This window comes from Falco biarmicus, chromosome 20 (assembly GCF_023638135.1).
Source record: "Falco biarmicus isolate bFalBia1 chromosome 20, bFalBia1.pri, whole genome shotgun sequence".
Taxonomy (NCBI): Eukaryota; Metazoa; Chordata; class Aves; order Falconiformes; family Falconidae; genus Falco; species Falco biarmicus.
In genome coordinates, this window is record NC_079307.1 from 4,293,463 (window position 1) to 4,315,649 (window position 22,187).

Here is a 22,187-nt window from a genome sequence, read left to right on the forward strand (position 1 = left end):
TGGCTGAGTCAGGCCTCTTGCACCCTCATCATCCTCCCGGCGTGTCAGGGGAAGCTGAGGCACAGGAATGTCCGGTTTGCCATCACATGGCCAGGCAGCAGCCAGCGCCAGGGAGCTGGGGCACCGTGGGGCTGCTGGGGACGCCTGTCCCAGGCACCAGCTCCATCAGCCTTCCCGATGGGAAGCTCAGCCCAAAGCTGGGAGGCAAACACCCTGGGGGCAGAGGAGCAGAGATCCTGCTCCTTCTCCAGCCGCTGTCCTCTGCCTGAGCTCTCCTGCCGGTGGCCTGGTGGCAGCTGTCCCCCTCGGCAGCCGTGGAGCCCCAGCACGGGCTCAGTTTACACAGCACTTGCTCCATCCAAGGTGTTACGGCACAGCTGCTTCTCGCTTACGCAGGCTTGGAGCTGTGTCCCCTCTCCCCTGAGACACAATGTCCCAGCCTGGAGGTTACATGGGAGCTCCCAGCCCTCCGCAATGGCAGAGGCAGGACCCTGTGTCAACAACGTCACCTGCTCCAACCCGCAAGGGGTTTGGGGTGGAGGGGCTCTGTGCCCACCTGACAGTGCCGGAGGGGTGGGACAGCCTCCTGCCCATTCCCCAAGGGGGACAAGGCAAGGGATCCCTCTGGGTATCTTGGTTTCCTTCCAGAAAGGGTGTCCCCAGGCAGCCCTGGGAGGAATGTGCCACAAAGTGTTTGGTCCCTGCAAGGGGCCAGAGTCACCAAGGGGTGTCCTTGGTCAGCAGATAGAGACCCCAGCGCCCCGGCGCGCTGCCGGCAGCCTTTCTCACAGCCCTGCTCCATCACTCAGGGAGAAGCCACCCTGGCTCCAGCGCTGCCCCTCACTGCTCGCCCACCCCAGAGCGATGGGACCTGCCCAAGGTCACACGTGCAGCTGGGGCCAGCCTGGCCAGGGCCCTTCCCCTACCAGCCACTGGGCCTGAGAACCCTCCAAATTCATGCCACATGTGCTGGCCAGGAGTCATCGCCCTGGACTCTCTCAGTGCTGCTGACACACACCCACCCAGCTGCGCAACCTGCTGCCAGCCGCTCCTGGGCCACCCCCAGGGCAGTAAAACCCCAACCCCACGGGGAACCTTGACGTAAGACCCAGGGCATGCGTTACTGCTTTGAGGTCTGCGGGTGGGAAAAAAGAAGGGACCCCAGGGAAGTGCCTGGGCACGCAGCTCTGCCCGTGCCGGGGGCCAGGCGGGTGCTGGGGAGCGCGCTGGCTGGCAGAGCTGCCAGGTTTTCATGCGCGAGCTCTGATCCTGCTCTTTGGAGGTGCAGCGACTGCACAGCTCTGCCCCGCGGTTTTACCCAGCTGAAGGAAGAGGGGAGGCAGTTTTGCTGGCACCGCTGAGCCTCTGGCACTGCAGCCCCCCTCCCTGGGGCCGGTGTCCCCGTGGCACCCCTTCCACTCACCTGCGTGTGGGTTGGTGGGGCAGGTGGCCGGTGGCTGGTCAGGGGCATGAGGCCGGCATGGCGAGGGGCGAGCGGCTGGCCGTGGGGTGATGCCTGTGGGGCTGAGCGTGGGGAGCCAATCCTGCCTTCTCAGGGTGCTTCCTCTGGGGCTGGAGGACAGCGAGCCATGCGAAGGGGCCAGCAGCACCCGAGCCCTTCGCAGGGAAGGGGCTGCCCCACGGACGCAATAGCCGGAGGGGGCCGAGCCAGAGGGCTGTGGGGCTGCGTAAAAACACCACCGCAGAAATTCACAGCTCAGGTTACCGGCTAGATAAATATAGTGTCTTTATCTGACCTCACAGGGCGAAGAAATGCTCCTCTCGCATTCCAGCTTTGGAGAGGCTTAAAGGGGACGTGAACCCGAGGGGGCTGGTGGCTCGAGGCAAGGGGGTGCTGGGAGGGGAGGCTGCGGAGGCAGGGGGGCTGTGGGAAGGATGGCTGAGGGTAAGTGTGGGGAGGAGAGAGATCTGGAGAGGGAGATGGAGTTCTGGGAGAGAAAGGATGGACAGAGCATTAAGAGGGAGCAGGGCGGGACACAGTGTGGTGTGGGGGTCAGGGAGGCGGAAAGAGGGGGTGCCCGTGGCTGCCAGTAAGGTCTGGAGCATCAAGGTAAGGAGAGGAGGTGGTCTAGATTTTGCCCCCCTCGGGGCAAGTCATAGGGAGAAGAACCCCCTAAGCCTGTAGCAGAGGTGGGCATGGGGCAGCTGGTGTGGTGGCGTGGGCACCAGCGCACCCACCCCTCATGGCTCCACGGGGACACCAGGGCACCCACCGGGCACCGCTCCCCAACGCCTGACCTGCCCAGGGTGGCGAGGCCTCGTGGTATGTCAGCGCCTGAGCGGCTGTGACTCAGTGAGCACCTGCCGAGGATAATTAGGAGGGATGTAATTATGGTGGCATTTTCCTCCCTCCTGCCTGGCTCCAGCCCTTAAAAACAGGGAGGGCTGGGCAAGGGATGCATCTGAGCGTTACCCTGGGAGGCTGCTATGGGGTCATCGGCGGTGTCACAGGGTGGTGGCAGGGCCCTGCTCCCAATCCTGAGGGGGAGCGTGCCCCACGGTCCCCAGCTCCCAGGGCAGCACCCTGACCCCGGGCAGGCTGATCCAGCTGCTCTCGGCGATGCGGGGCCCTTGGCAGCCCCGCGGGCAGTGTGCAGGGGCATGGGCAGCAGGACGGACCCTGGCAAGACAGGCACAGCACCACAGGGCCAGGAGCTTCAGGATGCACGTGCACACCCAGCCCTGCTCCCAAACGTGCTCCCAGTCCCAGCAATTCCCTTCCCGGAGGATGGCTGGGACAGGACCGGCCCTGGGGTGCCCGCTGGTACCTACCCTGCCTTGCCTCCCTGCCGGCACAGTGGGCAGCCTTGGCTCACAGCGGGGCGAGGAGGGGGGGTCTCTAGGACTGAGTGGCATGGGATAGGGACAGGGATGGGATGGGGATGGGGCTAAGGGCCTGGGTGCAGGGGTCCGTGCTCCAGGTGGGCAGAAGGGTATCACCCTCCCTGGGAAAGGCAAGTCTTGTCCCTGCCCGCTTTTCTCCCGCAGGGCTCAGGCTGCTGGATGCCTGGGAGAGGAATGGTGGGGGCTGCCCGGGAAGGGTCCCCCCCCCCAGCACAGGCGGTCCCTGCCCTCACTGCAGGCTGGCACCCAGCCCCGCCATGGCCCCTTGCCCCACCGCCGCACTCACGGGTGGCCGTGGCTTCAACACACAACCTAGGGTTTTATTGTGCAGACAGAGGAACACTCCCGGAGGACAGGGGTTTTTTGTTGTTGCTTTTCATAGGGTTCTTTTTTTTTTTTTTATCCCCCTGAACAGAATTTCTTTTATGACAAGCTGTGGAAACAACTACAAATGTTCACAAAAAAATGAGACTCGAGACGCATCCGTGCTCTGCCGGCTGGGCTCTGCGCCCGCCCCGGTGCCCACCAGCAAACCCAGGGAGCTGGGCACAGCCAGGCCTCGGCTATATGTGGCCTCAGCAGCACTAGACAGCAAGCAAGCAGGCAGGGATGGGCAAGGAATGGGCACAGGGGTAGGAGGCAGCTCATGGTGTCTGGAGAAGAGCAAGGAGTGGGGAGCCGCTGCTGTGAATTGCTCTCAGCCCTGGTGGCACAGCCCACGCTGCACGGGTAGCTCAGCAGGGCTGGGGTTCACCCCACGGACCCCGATGCCCCTACCTGCATCTCCCCCTGCCCCCATGCCCTCCCCTGCGTAGGGCACAGCAGGGCTGTCCCTACGGTCTCTCTCCCACAGCCGGCTGGGCTGCTCCTTGCCCGGGAGCTGCCAGGTTTTGGGGACACCGGGGCAGCAGCCCACCAGCTCCTCGGGGTCCTGCGGGGCATCAGGGCGCACCTGGGCTGGCCTCAGCATCCCTTTCCCTGCTCCTGCTGCCCCCTGAGGAGGTCCTGGCCTTACTGAGGTGGTGGCCAGGAGCTGGGCTGCCTGTAGGCCCTTTTCTGCTCTTAAATGGAGACAGGGAAATGCTAGAAGGGAGGGGGCACACGGCCTCCTCCCAGCGGTATGGTGGGACTGGAGGAAGATTGCTGAGCCTACCCACGCCAGGCACCGGGACGTGTGCCTGGAGGGGTTGGGGCCCCCAGGTGCTCCCTTGGGGAACACAGGGTGCTGGTGCAGAGGAATCCCTGTGCAGGCTCCCGTAGGGGAGCCCCCTCCCCACCGCTGCCTCAGTCCAGCTCTGGGGGCCTTGGGGAGGGGAGAAGGGGCGAAGGCAGGGCTGTGGCTAGCTCAGAGAGGCTCTGCTTGCCTCCACTGCGCGTGGGGGCTGGCAGCAATTCTCTCGTCACAGCTAAGGGCTGATCCCCGAGGAGAGCGAGTGGTGTCGCTGGCTCGGGCAGCCCAAAGGTGCCAGGTGGTGTCTGGAGGAGGCCTTGCTTCCAGCCCAGCTGCAAAAAACAGATTAGGAAAAACTTGTTGCCAAAGCACGTTTGCAGTGAGCCCCCCTCCCAGAGCCCCAGAAGAGCACTGCGGAGGCAGGGGCATTTGATGGGTGTCTCCCAGACCTGCTCCCCGCTCTCCTCACAGCCTGGCCAGGCCCAGCATCATCCTGTGCCTCCCCTGGTCCCTCTGTCTCTTCCCTGCTTGCTCTGAGCCAGGGCTTGCCTTGCCCTCTCCCAGTCGCGGCAGCTCGGGGTGATTCAGGCCGAGAGGAGCAGGCTGAGGCATCAGCAAGTCACCTGGCTGGTGGGCAGGGTGGGTCAGGGACGCCGGCAGCCTCATCCCCTCCAGGGGCTGTGGGCACAGCACCCGGCGCGGGGACCCCTCTGCACGCTCTCGCATCATCTCTGTCTCTTACCTGCCAGTCCAGCTGTCTTTCCCCAGTTCAGAACAGGCAAACCCCAAAAGTTAAAGGGATGGGAGAAGCAGGCTGTGCAGGGCTGAGACTCCAGTGCTCCCAGCACGAGCAAACCAGCCAGCCTACCGAGCAGGGGAGGTGTGATGGGAGAAGCAACGCTGCCTAGCGGAGCCACCATGCTTCGGAGCAGGGCATGTGTGCGTGTAATGGTGGGTCTCGGCACAGGACGGTGGTTAGCGTTAGATACACGGCTATATAGAGATAACACAGAGAGTTTTCACTTGTTCCAAATGGTTCAGCTTCTCTTTCCAAGGGCTGCGTTCTGGCGGGGGAGGCAGGTTTGCTGGGGTACTCGGTGTGTGCGTGTGTGCGTGTGTGCGTGCGTGTGCGTGTGTGTGTGTGCTTTTCCTTTCACAGGGACACGAAGTCCACGGCTTGCAGCAGAGGCAGGGAAAGGAGAAGCAGCAGGAGCCATGAAGTGTTCTGGATCAAGAGGCTGAAGCCGGCGCATTTCTCCAGTTTGTCTGTGAGGACAGGGAACAGGGAGGGAGAGAAGAGACACGATGAAATCCCTTGGGAACAGGGATCAGGCTGGGTGTTATAAGGAGTACTGGGACTCAGCTTCTTGCCTTGTCTCTGACACAGAAATTCAACCAAGTCCCATCGTGGCCTCTTTGCCTGTTTCCCCTCCCACCTTGTGCCCATGTGGTGGCAAAGCTTTTGGGGGGCACAGAGACCCTGGGTAGCATAACCCTGCCTCTGCCTGACTGAGGAGACAAGGGGATGGGCACCAGGTAAGACGAAGGGCTCTGCAGCTGGAGGACTGCTCCTGCGGAACCTGAGTGTGGAAAATCCCTACTGCGCTCCCGCTCTGGAGCCCAGACCTCTTCAGCCCTTCACCAGCAGACTGGTGACTGGGATTGATTGTGAAGCATCACCAGTGGCAGGACACCTGATCAATGCACCCAAGGCAGCGCCCAGGACAGACAGGGGTAAGCACCCTGAGATGGGGCAGTGAGGCCATCTGTGGGGCTGACCGCTCTGCTTGCAGTAGGAAGGGCATGCAAGGGCTGGGAAGTATTTATGGGGCTCAGGCTGGGTTTGGGGATGCCATAGGGGGTTGTGGTTTTCTCTACTGGCCCTGCCAAGCCAAGGAGCAGGTGTGAAGGAGGGACTGAGGCTAGGCGCCGCTGCCCGTCTCACCTTTGATGACAGTGATGTTCTTTATCTGGTTGCCAGTGTAGTCGTTGGTGGCCTTCAGCTCACACATGTAGACACCTTCATCACTGGTGGTGAAGCTCTGCAGGTAGAGGCACACCAGGTTCTTGTGCATGGTGACGTTGGCTCGGCTTCGGTAGACATTTTCAGAGACGCTGATGGTGCTGTGGATGACATGCTTCCTGTTGTCCTTGGTGATGCTGAACTCATAGGTCAGGGGGTTGCTGGTTTTGTTCTCATAACGGCAGTCCACCCGGAGGCTCTGGCCCAGCAGACAGGCACTCAGGTCCTTGATCATCTGGCAGTGGGCAGCCTGGAGCACTGGGAGAGGCAAGCAGGGGTTGGGCAGGGAACAGTGAGGACTGGGGATGCCTGTGCAGCCTCCTGGCCCTTGCCCGGCTGCTCTGGGCTGAGCTCAGGCTCACTGGAAAGCAGGGAGGGGATGCGTGTCTGCCGGCTGTACCTGTCAGGATGACAGCGATGCTGACGGTGGGGTTCATCTCTCCGCTCAAGGTGCTGTCAGCAAAAGGGGAGTCTGGGCAGGGAGAGAGAGAGGCAGTTAGCCAGGCCATGGCCCCAGCACACAGATGTGGGCCCTTGGTGGTACAGACATGGGCACACATGGCACAGGTGGCCAGGCTGCCTCTTCTCGCACAAGTAATGCTCTGCAGCCTCTGCTCCTCGTCATGAGGTCTGATTCGCTGCGCAGGGACCAGCTAGCCCTGCAACGAGCTAGGGAATCGGGCACTGTGCTTCCCACATCCCCAGGCAATGCTGGCCACGGTCTCTTTTCTGGATCCCCTGCGTCAGACATGAAATGAGCGTGGCGCAGACCTGCAGCTGCCTGCAGCAAGGCCCACACGTGCCGCCTTCCCCTCCTCCTGCCCTGTGCCCAGGCTGGGTGCCCACTCGAGGGACAGGCAGGAGAAATCGGGATGTGCCCCGGTGCCTGCACATCATGGCCGGGGGGCTGCGGCTCACGGTGAGCGTGCTGCCAGGTGAGGGACCCTCCCTCGCGCCGGCGGGTGCCAGGCCTGCCAGCCCCCCTGCGGCTCCAGCGGGTGAGCTCAGCAAAGATGACTCATTGCAATGCAGTGAGGGAAAGGGGCCAAGAGCAGTGAAAAGGAGGGACACGGCAGCTGGACAGGGAGCCAAGACCACCGAGGGATGGCACCACGTCTCCAGGAGCTGAGCTGAGCCTGCCCGGCCATGGGGTGGAAGGTCTTTGGGGTGGCAGAGTCCACCCTCTGGGTCCCTGGCATGATGCTCCTCTCCCTTCAAGCTGCCTGCTGGTCTGGGTGGGTAAGGAGCCCGCAGATGTGCTGTCAAAACCCCAGGGCTGCTGGGGGTTCCAATCCAGCTGAAAGGAATCAATTAAAGGTTTGCAGCCCAGCCAAGCAGCTGCACAGGGAATCCAGCCGCAGACATGCGGAATGGAGGGAGAGGGTGGGGGAGCAGCAAAGCAGACACCAGGGCTGAAGGACACACCGAGCGCGCTGCAGTCGGTCCTCCAGGCTGGGGGTGTGGGGGCAGGTCCAAGAGGGGGAGGTAAATTACCACCTTTGGGGCTCCAGGCTGGCAGAGGGGACAGAAGACCCCCAGTTTGCTCCCTCTGAGCCTGCCCAAGCATCCAGAGAAGAGCTAGGAACTGCCTGCACTGCAACCAGCTGGATTTTTCTTTTTAGCATTTTTTGGGTCTTTCACGCAATGTTCTGGGAGGAAATACCAAACCCGTTTGCTCACTCTGAAGCTGTGAAAGATCTCTATATCTGCAACCCCAAACCCTGGCCAGGAAGAAAAATTCCCTTCTGTTTGGTTTTGGCAACCAAGACATTGCAAATGGGGGCAAATGCGTGATGTAGGAGACCAGCCCCTGTCCCTTGCTTTGTCCTTTCTCAGCTCGGATCCACTCCTCTCTCAGTGTCCTGGGGCACTATCTAGGTCACAGCCAGGCTTTCCTCCAGAAAATCAGTGCAAATAAGCTCCCAGAGAGGGGGCTTCCTCCTAGCTGTGTGCAAAAGCACTCAGATCCTCTAGGTTCTGGGTTCAGGAGCCCTTGGATCCCTTGTACCCCTTCTCTCCTCCTGACAGTGGTGCCGGGAGCGGAGCTAGCTCTTGCTCCTGCATGATCCCAGAGGCTTTGCGTGGGGACAGGACCCCCGAGGATGGCAGCGTTGGGGTGACTCAGTGTTGGGGTGACTCCGGCTCTGGCAGAGCAGTATCTGCCACCTGCTTGGGGCCACAGTGCCGTGGTCCGTACCCCTGTGCCCACCACCGTGACAAGCCAAGGGTGACAAGCGGGCTGTGGGCATGGTGGTGCGGTGGCTGAGTGATGCTGGGGAAGGAGAGAGCCAGATTGGTGGGCTGAGAGAAACCAAGTCCCCGGCCCCGAGCCTGGCCGTGACGGGGGGCGGGGGGGGGAGCTGCCAGCAAAAGGGGGGCACACGGGGGCTCCCGGGCACTGGGGGCAAAGCGGAGCGGGTGAGACCTGTGCCCTGGCCCTGCAGGGGGCGGGAGGGCTCCGGGTGGGCGCTGGCCCCTTTGCGGGGAGCGGGCAGGGGCGCAGCAGCCACGCGTGGGAGCGGGAGGTGGGGGGCGAGGGGCGGGGGTGCGCGCGCGGGCGTGCCCACGGAGCAATGCCGCAGTCCCCGTGCTGGGCGGGGGGGGGGGGGGGCACCGGCACCGATGCGAAAGCACGGAGAGCATCCCGGCACGGAGAGCATCCCCCTCCGCGGCCGCTGCCCCCGCAGAGCATCCCCCTGCCCGCCGCCACCGCGGCAGGGACGAGAGGGTCCCCCTGCCACACCGGCGCACCGGGGAGCGGGGGGCACTGCGGAGCGGCCCCAGCCCCGTGCCCCCTCCCCGCGGGGCCGGGGCACGGCCGCTGGGGGCGGGGGCGGGCGGGTCGGTGCCTACCTGGCCCGGCGCTGTCCGGTGCTGCCCGCGCTGCCGCCCGCGGGGCCGCCGGCGCTGTCCGGTGCTGCCCGCGCTGCCCGCGCTGCTGCCGCTGCCCGCGCTGCTGCCCGGCGGGGCTGTGGGCGGTGCGGCGCTCCCGCAGTTTGGGAAGGGCCGGGCGGGCGGCCCCAGCAAATCAGTGCGGGGCGGCGTCACGGAGGCTCGGCCCCCGGCCCTGCGGCGAGGGGGGGGGCTGCCTCTGCGGGGGGGGGCTGCCTTTGGGGGGGAGGGGGGCTGCCTCTGCGGGGGGGGGCTGGTTCTGCGGGGGGCTGGTTCTGCGGGGGAGGCTGCCTTCTGGGGGGGGGCTGCCTTTACGGGGGGAGGGGCTGCCTCTGCGCGGGGGGCTGCCTCTGCGGGCCTACCCCCGCCCCGGGCTGTGGCTGTCCCGGCCCCGGGGGGCTCGGGCCAAGGCTGGGACACCGGGGCCGGGGGGCAGCCCCTTGCGCAGGGGGAAGGGGGCTTGGCGGGGCACGCAGTGGTGCGGGGGATGGGCGGGTGTGTCCGTCTCCCTGCCCCCCCTTCCCGTTCCCCTCTTTCTGCAGACTGGGAAGGGCGGCAGTTTCCCATCGCCATGGGAACATCGCATTTTGCAGAGGAGTTGCCAGCTCTCACCCTCCCCTGGTTTGGGTTGCTGCTCTGCTTTGGAAGCGGAAAGAAGAGCTTGGCTTGGGCTTTGCTGAGGAGGGGGCAAGTATTCCCCCTCCCCAAACGAGCAGGCCCGACGAGGCCAGCCTGCACCAGGTCACCACAGACCCAGGCAGCACCGGTCTCCAAGCAGGGAATGGTGGAACTGCGGGGACGCAGCTGAAGCTCTGCCCGTGCTGCCAACGGCCACAAGCCTCAAGGTTTAGGCCCGGGGCTGGTGGCAGTGGGGACGTGAACACGGGCTGGGTCCCCCCCCACGTGGCTGGGAAGGGGCTCAGTGAGCTGCTCCTACACAGGCAAAAAATGTCTTTGGACCCAGAAGGCAGCCCGGCAAAAGACCTCTTCCCAGCTCTTGGGCAAGGTGGGGATGACAGGAGAGGAGGGCAGCATCACTGGGAGTTGGGGTCCCAAGGCACCCCAGGAAGGAACGGAGCCATGCAGGATGGCCTGCCCTGTCCTCGCCTCCTCCCGCACCCCCTGGCCGGGCTCTGCAAAAAGGGCTGGCGCTGTGAAAGTTGATATGAAAAGTCGTATTCTGCTCCAGCAAAACCTGATCCCAGGTGACATTCGAGTGCTGAGGTTTTGCAAGCTGGCTGTGCCGTGGGGTTTTGCTAATTCTACAAAATCTGACCTCTGCCTGCTTGCTCGCTACGTGGGCTGCGGGCATGCTGCCCCAAACGGGGCCGGACACCCCAGCTGGCCCAGGGCACGTGCAGCAGGGCCCCCAGCGTGCTGCCGTGAGGAGGGCAAAGGCCTGACCCTATCTGCTGTGGCAGCTGCCTATCGAACGGACCCAGGCTGGGGGTCATATGCTGCTGCAGGTGCACAGCAGCACAACTACACTGGTGACCTGGGATGGTACAGACTGACAGTGCTGGCGAAGGACGGGATTAAAGGCATGGCAAACTGACACAGAAAGCCACGACTGGAAGCAGATCGATGCAACGCAAACAGACAAACGCAAGAGGTGTGTTGCCAGGTTGTCAGGTTGCAAAAAAAGCAAGTGCGAGGTCTGCGTCAAGACACAGCTGTGATGTGGGGCAGCACATGTAACCATGCGCACACACATGCGTGCGCTCACACGCACACTTCGCTTTTACATCTAGCGCCATATCTCTACAACTATGTCCCCTCCACATCCCCACCCTCCCCCCAGCTATGCGAGCACAGGCAGCCAGGGGGTCCAAGCTCAAGGGGCTGCGTTTTGCAGGAATGCAGTTGCCCAAGTCCCATTACAAGAGGTCTTGGCTCCCTTTAAATCTCTTCCTTGTGGTGCTGTGGAGACAGGCGTGATTGTGCAGTTTCTGGGCAGTGCTGGCAGCGAGCATCCTGCCTAGGTATTTACAGGAGGCTCCTTGCAGAGGTTCTCCTGCTGGATAGTCCCTTCACTGCAGATTGCAGCCTGGCTGCTATCCATAAACCAGAGAAAATCAGTCCCCAAGTCACACCTAATGCAGAGGCCTCCAGATACTGGCCAAAGGAAAAGAAAAGGGTGAGGAGGAGAAAATCTGATGATGACAGACAGACCAACAAATGGAGAGGGGGGCAGGCAGCATTTGTATTGGCAGGTGTCAGACAGAGAGACAGCCAAGCATAAACAGGGGCCAGGAGGTAGCCAGACAGACATGGTGCAGCACAGCAGTGCCGATACCAGCAGGCACGGGTCGATGCAGCAAGACAGACGGACAAGCAGGCAGAGGCAGGGCACAGGCAGCTCTCCTAGGAGGCCAGATCAGCCCAGCTGCCCCTAGCTCTGGAGAGAAAGCCAGGGCATGTGGGGCATCCTTCTGCTCTGCTGGAGTGTGCTGGGGGCATCGCTGCTCCCAGTAGCTCAAGGACCATTTCCAGTAGCTGCGGGAGGCAGGCTGGGCACAGAAGCACCAAGGGGGACAATGACTCGGGTGTCTGGTGCTGCTGCAGCAATTAAAACCCGGCCTTGCCCCAAGGACATCCTGCTGTAGGGGACACCCCTCTTCGAGGAGAAAGGTGGGTGCACATCTTTTCCAAGAGGAACATCTCTCCCCTGCCCTCAGCCTATCCCCCAACATGGAAGAAGAGAGTCTCTCTCTCTCTTCCTCCTGCTTGTGAATCACTGCGCAGCACTACATGCTGGGTCCTGCTCAAAACGTGACAGCAGGATGCCCACGCAGCAGCCGGTCCCTACCAGCAACGATTTGCTCTCCCACTGCTAATTGCTGGGGGGGGAGACATGAGGTCCCATTTGACAGGACCTGGGGGCAGCACTCCTGGGGGGAGACTCCTGGCATCTTCTCTGAGGCCATTAGAGCTGGGGAGTTACGAGACGGAGGAGTAAGGGAGGGTATCTGAGAATCGGTGTTATTGATCTGGCAGATCTGGCAGAGATCGCAGCTCTAGGCTGGACTGATGGATATGCTCACCTGCTGCGCAGCGCAGCGCCTGCCCCTGCACATCCCCACTCCGGCTGGCAGGCCGGGCAAGGCCCAGAGCTCCATCTGGTAGGAGAGCTGCACAGGAATCATGCTTCTCACTGCACTGAGCCAAACCTGGGCCCTTCCCACCCCATCTTTGAGGGACAAGAAAGCGTGGCTGCAGAAGAGCTTTGCCCTTGATTGGAGAGACAGAATGGCCCTTGGGAGCCCAGTGAGGCCCTACGGATGCTATATGTAGCATGGCCCAGATACGAAGCCCCTGGGCTTTGTGGCACCACCACACAGAGCGGGGGTGGAGGAGACTGTGCTCCCCTCCTTCCTGCACACAGCCATGGAAAACAGGGGCAGGCAAAGCTCCTGCTGCAGCACTGGCCTGGGGTCTGCTGTGCTTCAAGCAGCCACACCAGCTCATCAAAGGAGATGGCTGGCTCACACACAGTCCCAGCTCTGCCAGGGTGCTTTGCCTGCAGTTTGCCTTGGTAGCCTCGACCTGTTCCATGGCTGCATCCTTGGTACAGAGAACCCCCAGAGACTGGAGGCCTCAGTCTAACAGAGAGGGATCCAGGGCTGGGAAGTGCATGTGAGGACCCAGCACTGACACTAAGGACAGTCCCTGCACTGACACACCTGCCAGCAGGAACATCCCTCCCTTTCCCCCATTCCTCCCTGTCTGCCTGTGCGCTGTGACTAGCAGAAAGTCCTGGCTCTGTGCTTGCACCCAGTCATGCAAGAGTGCCCCAAGGATGGGGATGCTGAGCCCTCCCGCTTGTTGTGGTGGTTTGCCTTGAAGAGAGGGTTCTCTGGGAGGCTGCCAGCAGTGAGTATTCACTACAGTGTAGGATCTCCCCCCTCTTAAATCTCTGCTTCATTTAGCACTGCTGCCTTTCCACCCTCCTGGGATCTGGGAGCCACCAGGCAATATCCCAGCAGCGCGGCTTTCCTGCCCAACCAGAGTAGAGCCATTCTCCTTGAGATCTGCTATCCATCTGGAGGAGCGGGTGACCATCTCTGTTGGCCTCTAGCCCTTCCTGCCCAAGGCCACTAAAATCTTCCTGCAAGAGACTTGGAAATCCTTGTGGGAGCCAGCCAGGACACTAGGAGCCAGCTCAGCTTGGAAGAGGGTGTTGATTGAGGCACAGAGCTCTCGGTTTGCTCCATCTGGTCTCCAGACTGAGTGGGAGTGGTGCTTGGCTGCCTGCTCCAGCCTCCTCCTCATTGCCTCCCATTGCAGCCAGTAATGCATCCTGCTGGTGCTTGGCATGGGCTAGTTTTTTTCCCCACGCAGCTGCTGGGATGGGAGAGCTGCTTTCCACACCGTGCCCTGCAAACCTGATCTCTGCTGAGCTTAAAGGGAGACTTGTCCCTGGGGGAAGGAGAAACATCTCTGCCAGCTGAACTGGGCAGGTCTGGCAGATAACTCAGCTCCCAGCTCAGAGTTGAGCTGTGCCCCTTACCTGCAGGGTGGGGGGCCAGAAAGCCTGTGTTCAACCTCTCTGCAAGGGTGCCACGTCCCATGGGCTCTTTGTATGAAAGTCAACATGGACAGAGTTGGAACCGGGAAAAGGTGCCACTTCAGACGGTGAAACTCCCCTCCTCTACCAGCTGAACGCCTTACCCTGTGACACAGCGCACACACACCCTGTCCCCCCCCTTAAGCTGGCAGTCAAGGGGAGTACCTATAGGGGCTTATCCCAGGTTGTGTGGCATTAGAAGCCCCAGACAGGCCGCTGACTCCCAGAGCAGCTTTAAACCCCTTTGTCCTGGGGAAATTTACCTGTGTGGGAAAGGAGAAGCCCCTAGTGGCCTCCTGGGAAGATGCTGGGCAGAGAAAGGGGCGCAGAGCACTGCACTGCCTCTGCTCCCCAGCCCCAGCCTAGCTTTCTCATCTCTCTCTCGGGAGAGATGAATAATGCAAGCTACAGAAAACAGAAATAGCTTTCCCCAATTTCCCCTTCCTACCGACTGAGCCATAAGGAATGGAAACTGTTTATTAATAACCCTTATTTATGAAGAAACCGTTGGGCCAGGGTGGTTAACTCTCACCGTGTGGGTTCCTGTGGCTAGTTCCGGAGGAGAAGAGCTGCTGGAAAGAGCTGCTTGCAGGGTCCCCCCTGTGCTCCAAGCCAGCTGGGAAGCTCCTTGCTCTGAAAAGAGGCAGATTAAATACAGGCAGGTTAAACACAGGCAGGCAGGTTAAATACAGGCAGGTTAAACACAGGCAGGCAGGTTCGCCCCTTTCAGGCAGAGCGGAGCCGGGTTCTACATTGAGGCTGGAGGTTGTCAGGCCTGGCGCTCACCCTGGCAGCACTGGCAGGGCAGCGGCTGTCGCCACAGCACACAGTGCTTCCCTTCAGCAGCCAGCCAGCTGCTCCCCGTGCTTGGGCTTGTGTCATCAGCTCCAGCATTCGCTCTTCTCCCCCATTGTCAGCGGGGACAATGGGAGCTGCACCGAGGCTGAGCCAGGAAGGGCTTTCCCCGCTCCCTGCCTCTGCCGCTGACACGAGCCAGCAAGCCTGTGCTGCCGGCGTGCCTCCTCAGCCCTCCTGCCCCAAGGACACCCGGGTGGCGGGGCAGAGGGGGAGACAGCCCAGGCCTGATGCCAGCTCTCCCCAGAGGCCCTCAGCTTGCCCTGCATCACCCTGCTCAGCACAGAGCCACAAACACCAGCAGCCCTCCAGCCACATCTGGCCGCGCAACCAGCCTTGTGCCATGCTTAGTCACTCAGCAATTCCTCCCAGTCCATAATGACAAATTGTTTGGAGCAGAGGGAGGTTTTCAAGTGCCTCCCAGGCAGCTTTTTTACCCGTTGTTGTCTGCTTCTGTTTGCTTAGGAGGTTGGAGAACCTTGTGTTTCTGGGCTCCCGCAGCAGAGCTAGGAAGCTCGGGTCCCCCATCCCCATCTCTCCTACAGTCTCCTTCAGGGGCAGGAAGCGGGTCACCTCATCTCTCTGTGCGTCAGTTTTGCCACAGAAAAACACGGCCTGAAGAAATTCCTTCCGCCTCTGTCTAGGCCAACCCCCTAGTTTGAAACATTAAGTCTCCAGGAGACAGGCTGTGGGTCAGGACAAAAAGAATCACTGAGCTTTTGTAAAGAGAAATCTGAAGACACAAGTAAAAGTTAAAAGGGAAAGAAAAAAAAATCTTGATTGTAGCAGGGGAGAAGTTACCCGGACTCCTACTAAAGACCAATGCTGGTGCGTGAGTGCTCTTCAACGTATTCACTGAGTTTTTACGAGCACCGAGGTGGCAGTTGGGGGCCCTCCAGCAAACACAACCATTTCTGCTGTAGCCACACAATTGTTTCCAAGTGGTACAGAATCAAGTGTCTGAAAATGCTGCTGTCCTGGGCTCCTTCCATCCTCCTGTCACCCCAGGCAGGCAAGAGGCCCCAGCAGGAGCCCCTTACCCTGTGATACAACAGCTCTTGTGGAGACCTCCCCAGGTGTTTCTGCACCTTTGGGGCACCAAAGACAGGCACTTCCAGGGAGCCAAAGTTTGCTCAGAAGCAGGCTCCTGCCAGGGAAAATGCAACGCTCAGGCAGGGCTCTGGCCCAACAGCCAGGAGCAGCGCAGCGTAACGCAGCACTTCACCGCGGAGAGAAGTGGAAGGAGGCACAAGACAAGGTGGGGTTTGGCCCAGCTGCAGGCCTGCTTCACCTCTGCAGCGATAAAGCAGAACAAGTCAGTCTGCATGTACAGGACTTTTTACCAGAGCGGCAATGGCTGGAATGCCCACATTGTGAGCGAGCGGTGTTAAACGGGCCACGGTCACCCCCAGGACGTGCCCTCTCGAGGAGGTTTTCGGTACTGAACGAACTCAAGTCTCTGGAGCTGAATTATCAATAGCAAGCAGGTTTTTGGGAAAGTGCAGTTGGAGATTTAGCAGAGGTCTAATTCATACAGCACTTAAACTTTGGAAACAAACTGCAAGGTGAACCTTGACTTCTTCTGAAAAATGTTAATAAAACATATTTCCTCCACAGGCAGATCTGAGGACTACTTTTTGTATGGAGTGCACTTTTCCATTTGCAAGCATAAGTTGGCAGCGAAATCCTTCTTATTGATGAGTTTCACCCCATCACCACCACTTCCCCATGAACACAAACGCATGCAGTGTTGGTCTCTGTGTTGGGAAGCATAGCTCCCCGTCATGATCTCATCTTTTTGAGCTGCTACTGCTTTATGTAAAGCATCAGTAACTGAACAAGCTGAGGCCCTCCCGTGTCCGGCATGTTCTAAGTCTGGCCTAGTAGCACAACATACCTAACAAGAAACAGAACAGCACCCTTCTCGCTTCGAGGACGTCAAGGTACAACAGCACAGCTGGTAATTACTGTCTGCTCTGCAACCACAAGCATTGAAATGGAACCACTTGAGAGGAGGATGTCACTGGTGAGACCCCGAGGAGAAACGTATGGCAGGGGCCACAGCCATGCCAGGCAGTGCTGTCCGTTTGGCACCAACTGCTCCTTGCCAGATCCCACTTCAGTACTGCAGCACCTGCCATTTACTCCCTTAAGTGACACCAAAATCTCTCCCCAGGAGTTTCACATCAAAGCTGTCACTTTCACCAACCAGTGGGTTTATTCCAAACACTTCCTATTTTCCAGGGCAAGGCAGGGACACCAGATGCTGGGACAAGCCCAGCTGCTCTGTTTAGAGGCCCTCTTCCCTGGGATTAACAGCTGAAAAACTGCACAGCCACGTACCATCACTAGAAACGAGTAACAAAGGCAACGCATAAAGAATAAACCTCTGCAACTTTTAAAAAGTCTTCCTTGCAAAAAAGTAAACTCCCCCCGCCAATGTTTACTGGAAGGAATCTCTTCCTGTGGCTTCAGATACCTTGAGCATGCTCAGAATCAGAAGCTACATACCACTTGGCGGAACATCCAACCTTAATGGAGTTTGTGATCCTGCCAGCCAGCACTTGCTCACATTAACTTACTCTCCTATCCTTTTCAAATACTTTACATGGTTTATTAATTTCTGTATTGCCTCTAAACAACTTAACAATATCCTGTATGTTAAATGTACAACTCTGTATTTTTCTGTAAACAAACCACCTGGGCAACAGGCTGTGAATGCTGTCAAAGCCGGCAGAGCCTCACCTGCCCTCCAGTGCGCTCAGCCAAGCTCTTGCAAGCAGCCACTCCAGACCCCCAAAATATGCAGTACCACAATGCGGCCCCAAAAAACTCCCCACCATTACAACGCACGCTTCTCTCCTCTAGTACTTCTATTACTATAGGCTTTCAGAGCTATTTAAAAACATGTGCTGAGTAAAAGACATACATAAATAACACCAAGTGCAACAGTGCAGCCATGCTCCCTTTTGTTTTTTTATTTTGAAAGGATTTCAGAATAATCCTTGCACACCAGTTAAGCAAGATCTTAAGTCCTTGCTTAACTTAACTTACTTAAGTTACTTAAGTAACTCCGGACACCCGTCAGCTGTCCTGGAGCTCTACCCTGTAAGATGTCCACTATAGTAATGCAATGTCATGTACTGGACACCTCTCATGATACCCGAGAGCCATGTGGAACAACCTAGAATAAATACACAACAACCTCCTGACAGCAGGAACTGCAACTGCTGTTGCAAAGGTGAAAAAACACAAATAGTACAACCTTACAAGCATGAGTAGCAGAAAGATTTGGTATGAAAATTACTGTAACACACAGTTTAAAAAAATATTTTATTGAAGAATCAGCACATACAATAATGGGGAAAAGTGAAGCCACACATGCTCTTACTGAACAGAAAGAACAATGTTTCTCTGGAGGACTGGGTCCAGAAACTTTAAACCCTGTGAGGAGGCTGCAATAAAACCAAACCAATTGACACACAAAATAAAGCAAACAACCTAAAAGAGTTCTCCCACAGAAACAATCATCCATTATACAAAATACGCCAGTTCCCCACAGTTAAACACCTAACGCAGAAACATGCTGAAAATAACAATCACAAAAGGAATGTCCACTAAAAAAGTATCTGATGAAAATCTCACAACCCAAACCCAAAAAGTTGTCCTTTTTGTGGAGACAACAAGAGTTATTTCACCAAAGCGATGACACACAGCACAGCTCCCGCTGGTGCTGGAACTGGGCTTGGAGGCAGGCGTCCCTGGGCAAATGAGCTGGGCATGTGAAGCAGCAGCCAAAGAGCTGCCACACCCCTCCTGCCAGGGGGCTCCAGCCACTGCCTGGACCGCAAAGTGCCCGGGACCCCAGGGTGCTGGCTGGTCCCCACCTTACAGGGCAGCCCTTGTCCCGAAGGCCCATGGAGGCTGCTTCTCTCCGATAGTCAGGGGCTGCCCCGCTAAGCGAGGGGGTCGCCCCACACAGGCTGCCAGTGGAGCAAAAGGCTCCCAGACCCGCCACCTGATTACAGGCAGGTCGACACCCAGGGAGCCCCAGAGCTCGGCTTTCCCCCACAGCAACAGGAATGAGACTTGGCGGCCAGGCAGCGGAGCTTCACGGCCAAAGGCCAGGGGGCCGGGGCCCCAGCCCCGAGAACAGGGGGGGCATACACCTGGCCCCACACCTCTGAAAGGCCGGGGCCAGAGATACCCCCTGGTTACAGGGGGAGCCCTCCAAGCAGCTGCCACCCCACTCGGTGTGTGTGGGACAGGTTGTTTTGAATTATCTGTGCAGGATCTAGTTCTAAGGAGGATTAGTTAAAGACTTGGTGTGTAACAGCGGCTTTTTCTGGCTGATTTGCTTATTGCAATTGGTATGTCAGAGAGAAAGATTCCTAAATTTGAATTCTTAATCTCATCATAGAAGAAAACAAAAGTAATCTTGAATTTCATATACTTGATTTTGATGATAAAATAGGGATAGAAGAAGAGAGAACATTTTCATCACACTTGGGTCTGATGTGACCTGGATCTGCAATCTCTACACACCTGACAGAGTCTTCAGGTAGCAGATAGGGACAGAGGTGGCGTGTGACTTTTTAACCCATGATCTCTTGTCCTTTTCCATTGCTGAGGAGGGGCTTTGCGTACTGGTGAACATGAACTGGTTAATATTTCCTCATTCCACCTCATGACTTCAAGAGTTGTTTGGCTGCTTCTTGGATTTTGTCTTCAAGGGTGGTGATCCTTTGCCTAGCATATAGTAGGACAGAAGAGAGACAGAAGAGCATAAATGGTTACCATACATCAAACAATACCTGTGCCTATTGTATGGAAAAGGAATCCTATCAACAACATTAGTCCTATTTGCATAAACCATTTTCCCCACCCTGTTAGTCCCAATGATCGAAGAAGTGATTCCAACCAGGGATTTTGACTCCATCCATCAAACCAGTCTTTGGACTGCATTACTTGGAAAAGTTCTCCAGTTTGGCCAGCAACTTCCTTCATGTTCTCACATGCTTCCTCAATGGTGGTGGCAGCATTATGAATAGTAATACAACATTCACTTTTGGTGAGGTTTAACATTCCGCACACTCTTGCTCTTTCAGTAGTAACATGTGTAAAGCTAACTAACTTTGCAGGGCCATTTTAGATACTTGATGTACTTGTAAATTTGGGTTCCCAAGAACATTTGTCTTGTCCAGTTACTTAATACATGTATTTGCCAAGTAATATTTTCTAAAAAAACCTGATGTCATTTAAGGGTTACACGTGGGATAAATATTTTCCAACATTAAAGAAATGGTCCTTCCCCATGTGTAATAGCTGGGTATTGCAACACCATGTACCACACAGTCTGGACAGGTCTGGACCTCAGAGCTCTGTCACCATCTCCTGTGTTTATATGGTACTGTAAATTTGAAAATTTGAGGGACACATAGTAGGCATTTACAACCCACAAAACAAACTACTTTGCTCTTGTAAGTTTAAGAGTGAGTAGAATCTGCCATCCAAATATCCCCAGGCCAAGCCCAAAGGGGTAGAACAGACCATGTCAGTACAATCACATTGGTTATGGAGCAGTAGCATCCAGAAATTGTTATCTACTTTCACACCTTTTATTGGTAAGTGAGGCCAGGGAACGCCCCAAAAATTCTGGGAACTAGTGCAACCTCACGTGAAGGGTGACATGTTTGTAGAATTTCCCAGTGGGATTTGGTATCCCCAACAGTTACACATGTTCTGGAGTAGGGTCCCGTTTTCAGGAAGGATCCAGGCTGAAACAGGTATGCTTTCCCATTTTGTGTTATTGTGGTACAATTTAGAATCTTAATGCAATTATGTATTACCAGGTTGTTTAGGACTGTTGGCTAGAATGAAGCAAGGAATATACTTACTGAGGAGGGACTCAACACCACTCATGAGTTGTTTCCAGCCCCAGGTCCTCCCCCTTATTGCTATGGGATTTGGATGAACCATTCTGGGTTCCATTGATTCCAGCTCAGAATTTCCCAGAGTTCTGTCACTTATGACACAGTATATCTTACTCCAAGGATATCCAAGCCCTGGCTGAGAACCACTTTGTTGACGTAAACTCATGCTTTCTTGCCCACATTTTAGTTTTGATGACAATGGGGGAATTCCTATAGTAATGTCTTTGCCCCATTCAAAATTCTAAGAGGAAGCATTTACCTCTCAGGGTTTTCCTTCAGGAAGCCACAAATAACGATTGTAACTTTCCCTGGAGCTTTCAGTATATTTCATAGTTTTGTTTATGTTGACCCAAACAGGTCCTTTCCCCTGTGAATCATCAGCTATTACTCTCACACCCTGGGTCAGGTTTACTTCCACCATTGTCTTTGAAGTAGTTTAGGTGCCCATTCTTCTATTTGGAGTGCTGCAGTGGTGGTCTAACTGGGCGTACTTTTTCCTTACTGTTTCTCACTGAGCTGCTCCTACCAGAGGTGGGGTGCCAGCAAGCACTTGTTTTAAGCAAAACAAGGAATTAATTCACCACTTCCCATCAGCAGGCAGGTGCTCAGCCATCTCCAGGAAAGCAGGGCTCCATCACACGTTACAGTTAATTGGGAAGACAAACACCATAATGCGTTTCTGTACCCCTTAAACCTAAGCCTTTCCCTTGATAATGCTTACCCTGTGCATCCTGAGGTGCCTCAGATTTTCCACAAAGATTGTCTGGTGGGTCCCCTCTAAGTTGCCTCAGCTATTCCCTCCAAAATACCATCTGTCCTCTCTACATTACTTCAGATTTTCCTACAAAAACAGTTGTTTAATACCCTCTAAAGTACCTCGCATTTTCAGCTGAAAATATCACTTCTGTCCCCTCTGTTATCAGATTCCCTGTCCAAAATGCTGCCTGTATTCTGAATTACATCAGACTTTCCCTCAGATATGCTCCCCCCACAAATCACTGCAGATTCACACTTCCAAAAAAAGTATTTTTGTTTCATCTAAATTACCTCAGGTTTTCTGTCAAAAATGTCACCTTTGTCTCCTTTAACTTACCTCAGCTTTTCCTTCCAAAATGTTCACTGTCCCCCTCAGACAGCGTTACCCTGAGGTAATACAGACAGATTGCCTCAGATTTGACACCGAAACGGCCCTGCGAAGTTACTTCAGCTTTCTCCCCTACAAAGCTCACTCAGTTCTCTCTGATTTACCTCAGCTTTTCCCTCAGAAACTCTACTGAAACACCGCGCCGTCCTCCGAGGCAGCAGTGCTCCGGCCTCCCGCCCTGCGCGCCCACGGCAAGAGCCCCACGTCTGCCCCGGGCGACTCCTCCACCTCAGCGCCGCGGAGGGCGGGGGCGGGGGGCGCCGGCGCGGGAGGGCGCTGCGCGCGCGCAGCACTGGCCCGGCCGCCATCCCCGGCACCGCGCTGTGACCCCTCTGTGACACAGCCACATACTGGTAACTCAGTAACTAACTCAGTAACTCACCTCAGGACGCTCGCAGCCACCCCCAACCCCCTAACTCAGCTTAGGACACTCACAGTCAGCGCCCCCCCCCCCGCCTTCCCCACACAATTCACCTCAGGACACTCACAGCCTCCTCACCCCACCCCATGCTTCCCCCTGTAACTCACCTCAGGATGCTCACAGCCACCTCACTGTGACTCCCCTCAGGACACTCACAGCCACCTTGGTGACACAGCCACACCACCCCCACCACCCGCCCCCCCCCGTGACTCCCCTCAGGACACCACAGCCCCCTCTGTGACACAGCCAGCTCCCTGTGACTCCCCTTAGGACACCCACAGCCCCCTCTGTGGCACGGCCACCCCTCTGTGACTCC

The 22,187-nt window shown here is 57.3% G+C and overlaps 1 protein-coding gene and 1 long non-coding RNA gene across 3 annotated transcripts; both read right to left on the minus strand.

Annotated features, from left to right (window-relative positions):
* Positions 1-3,164: 3,164 nt before the first annotated feature.
* THY1 (Thy-1 cell surface antigen) lies at positions 3,165-9,068 on the minus strand. Its single transcript, XM_056322851.1, has 4 exons — positions 8,913-9,068; positions 6,460-6,531; positions 5,982-6,317; positions 3,165-5,302 (listed from the first exon to the last, which is right to left on the minus strand). The coding sequence occupies exons 2-4, from the start codon at positions 6,494-6,496 to the stop codon at positions 5,190-5,192; spliced, it is 486 nt and encodes a 161-aa protein (XP_056178826.1). The 5' UTR covers positions 6,497-6,531; positions 8,913-9,068; the 3' UTR covers positions 3,165-5,189.
* A 4,942-nt stretch (positions 9,069-14,010) lies between these two features.
* LOC130141680 (uncharacterized) lies at positions 14,011-21,673 on the minus strand. Of its 2 annotated transcripts, none has more exons than XR_008819135.1 (3): positions 21,400-21,673; positions 18,919-19,122; positions 14,011-14,151 (listed from the first exon to the last, which is right to left on the minus strand). It is a non-coding gene; the product is annotated as an uncharacterized LOC130141680 (long non-coding RNA). The 2 variants fall into 2 exon arrangements; XR_008819136.1 differs by lacking the exon at positions 14,011-14,151 and having other exon boundaries at positions 17,786-19,122; positions 21,400-21,449; positions 21,555-21,673.
* Between the last annotated feature and the right edge of the window lie 514 nt (positions 21,674-22,187).

What these genes read in the sequence shown, in the direction of transcription:
- THY1 (XM_056322851.1), bottom strand. Translation starts at nt 6,496, where the DNA reads ATGAACCCCACCGTCAGCATCGCTGTCATCCTGACAG. An exon ending in CATCGCTGTCATCCTGACAG is followed by an intron (nt 6,318 to 6,459) that starts GTACAGCCGGCA and finishes TGCCTCTCCCAG; the next exon opens with TGCTCCAGGCTGCCCACTGC. An exon ending in GAACATCACTGTCATCAAAG is followed by an intron (nt 5,303 to 5,981) that starts GTGAGACGGGCA and finishes CTGTCCTCACAG; the next exon opens with ACAAACTGGAGAAATGCGCC.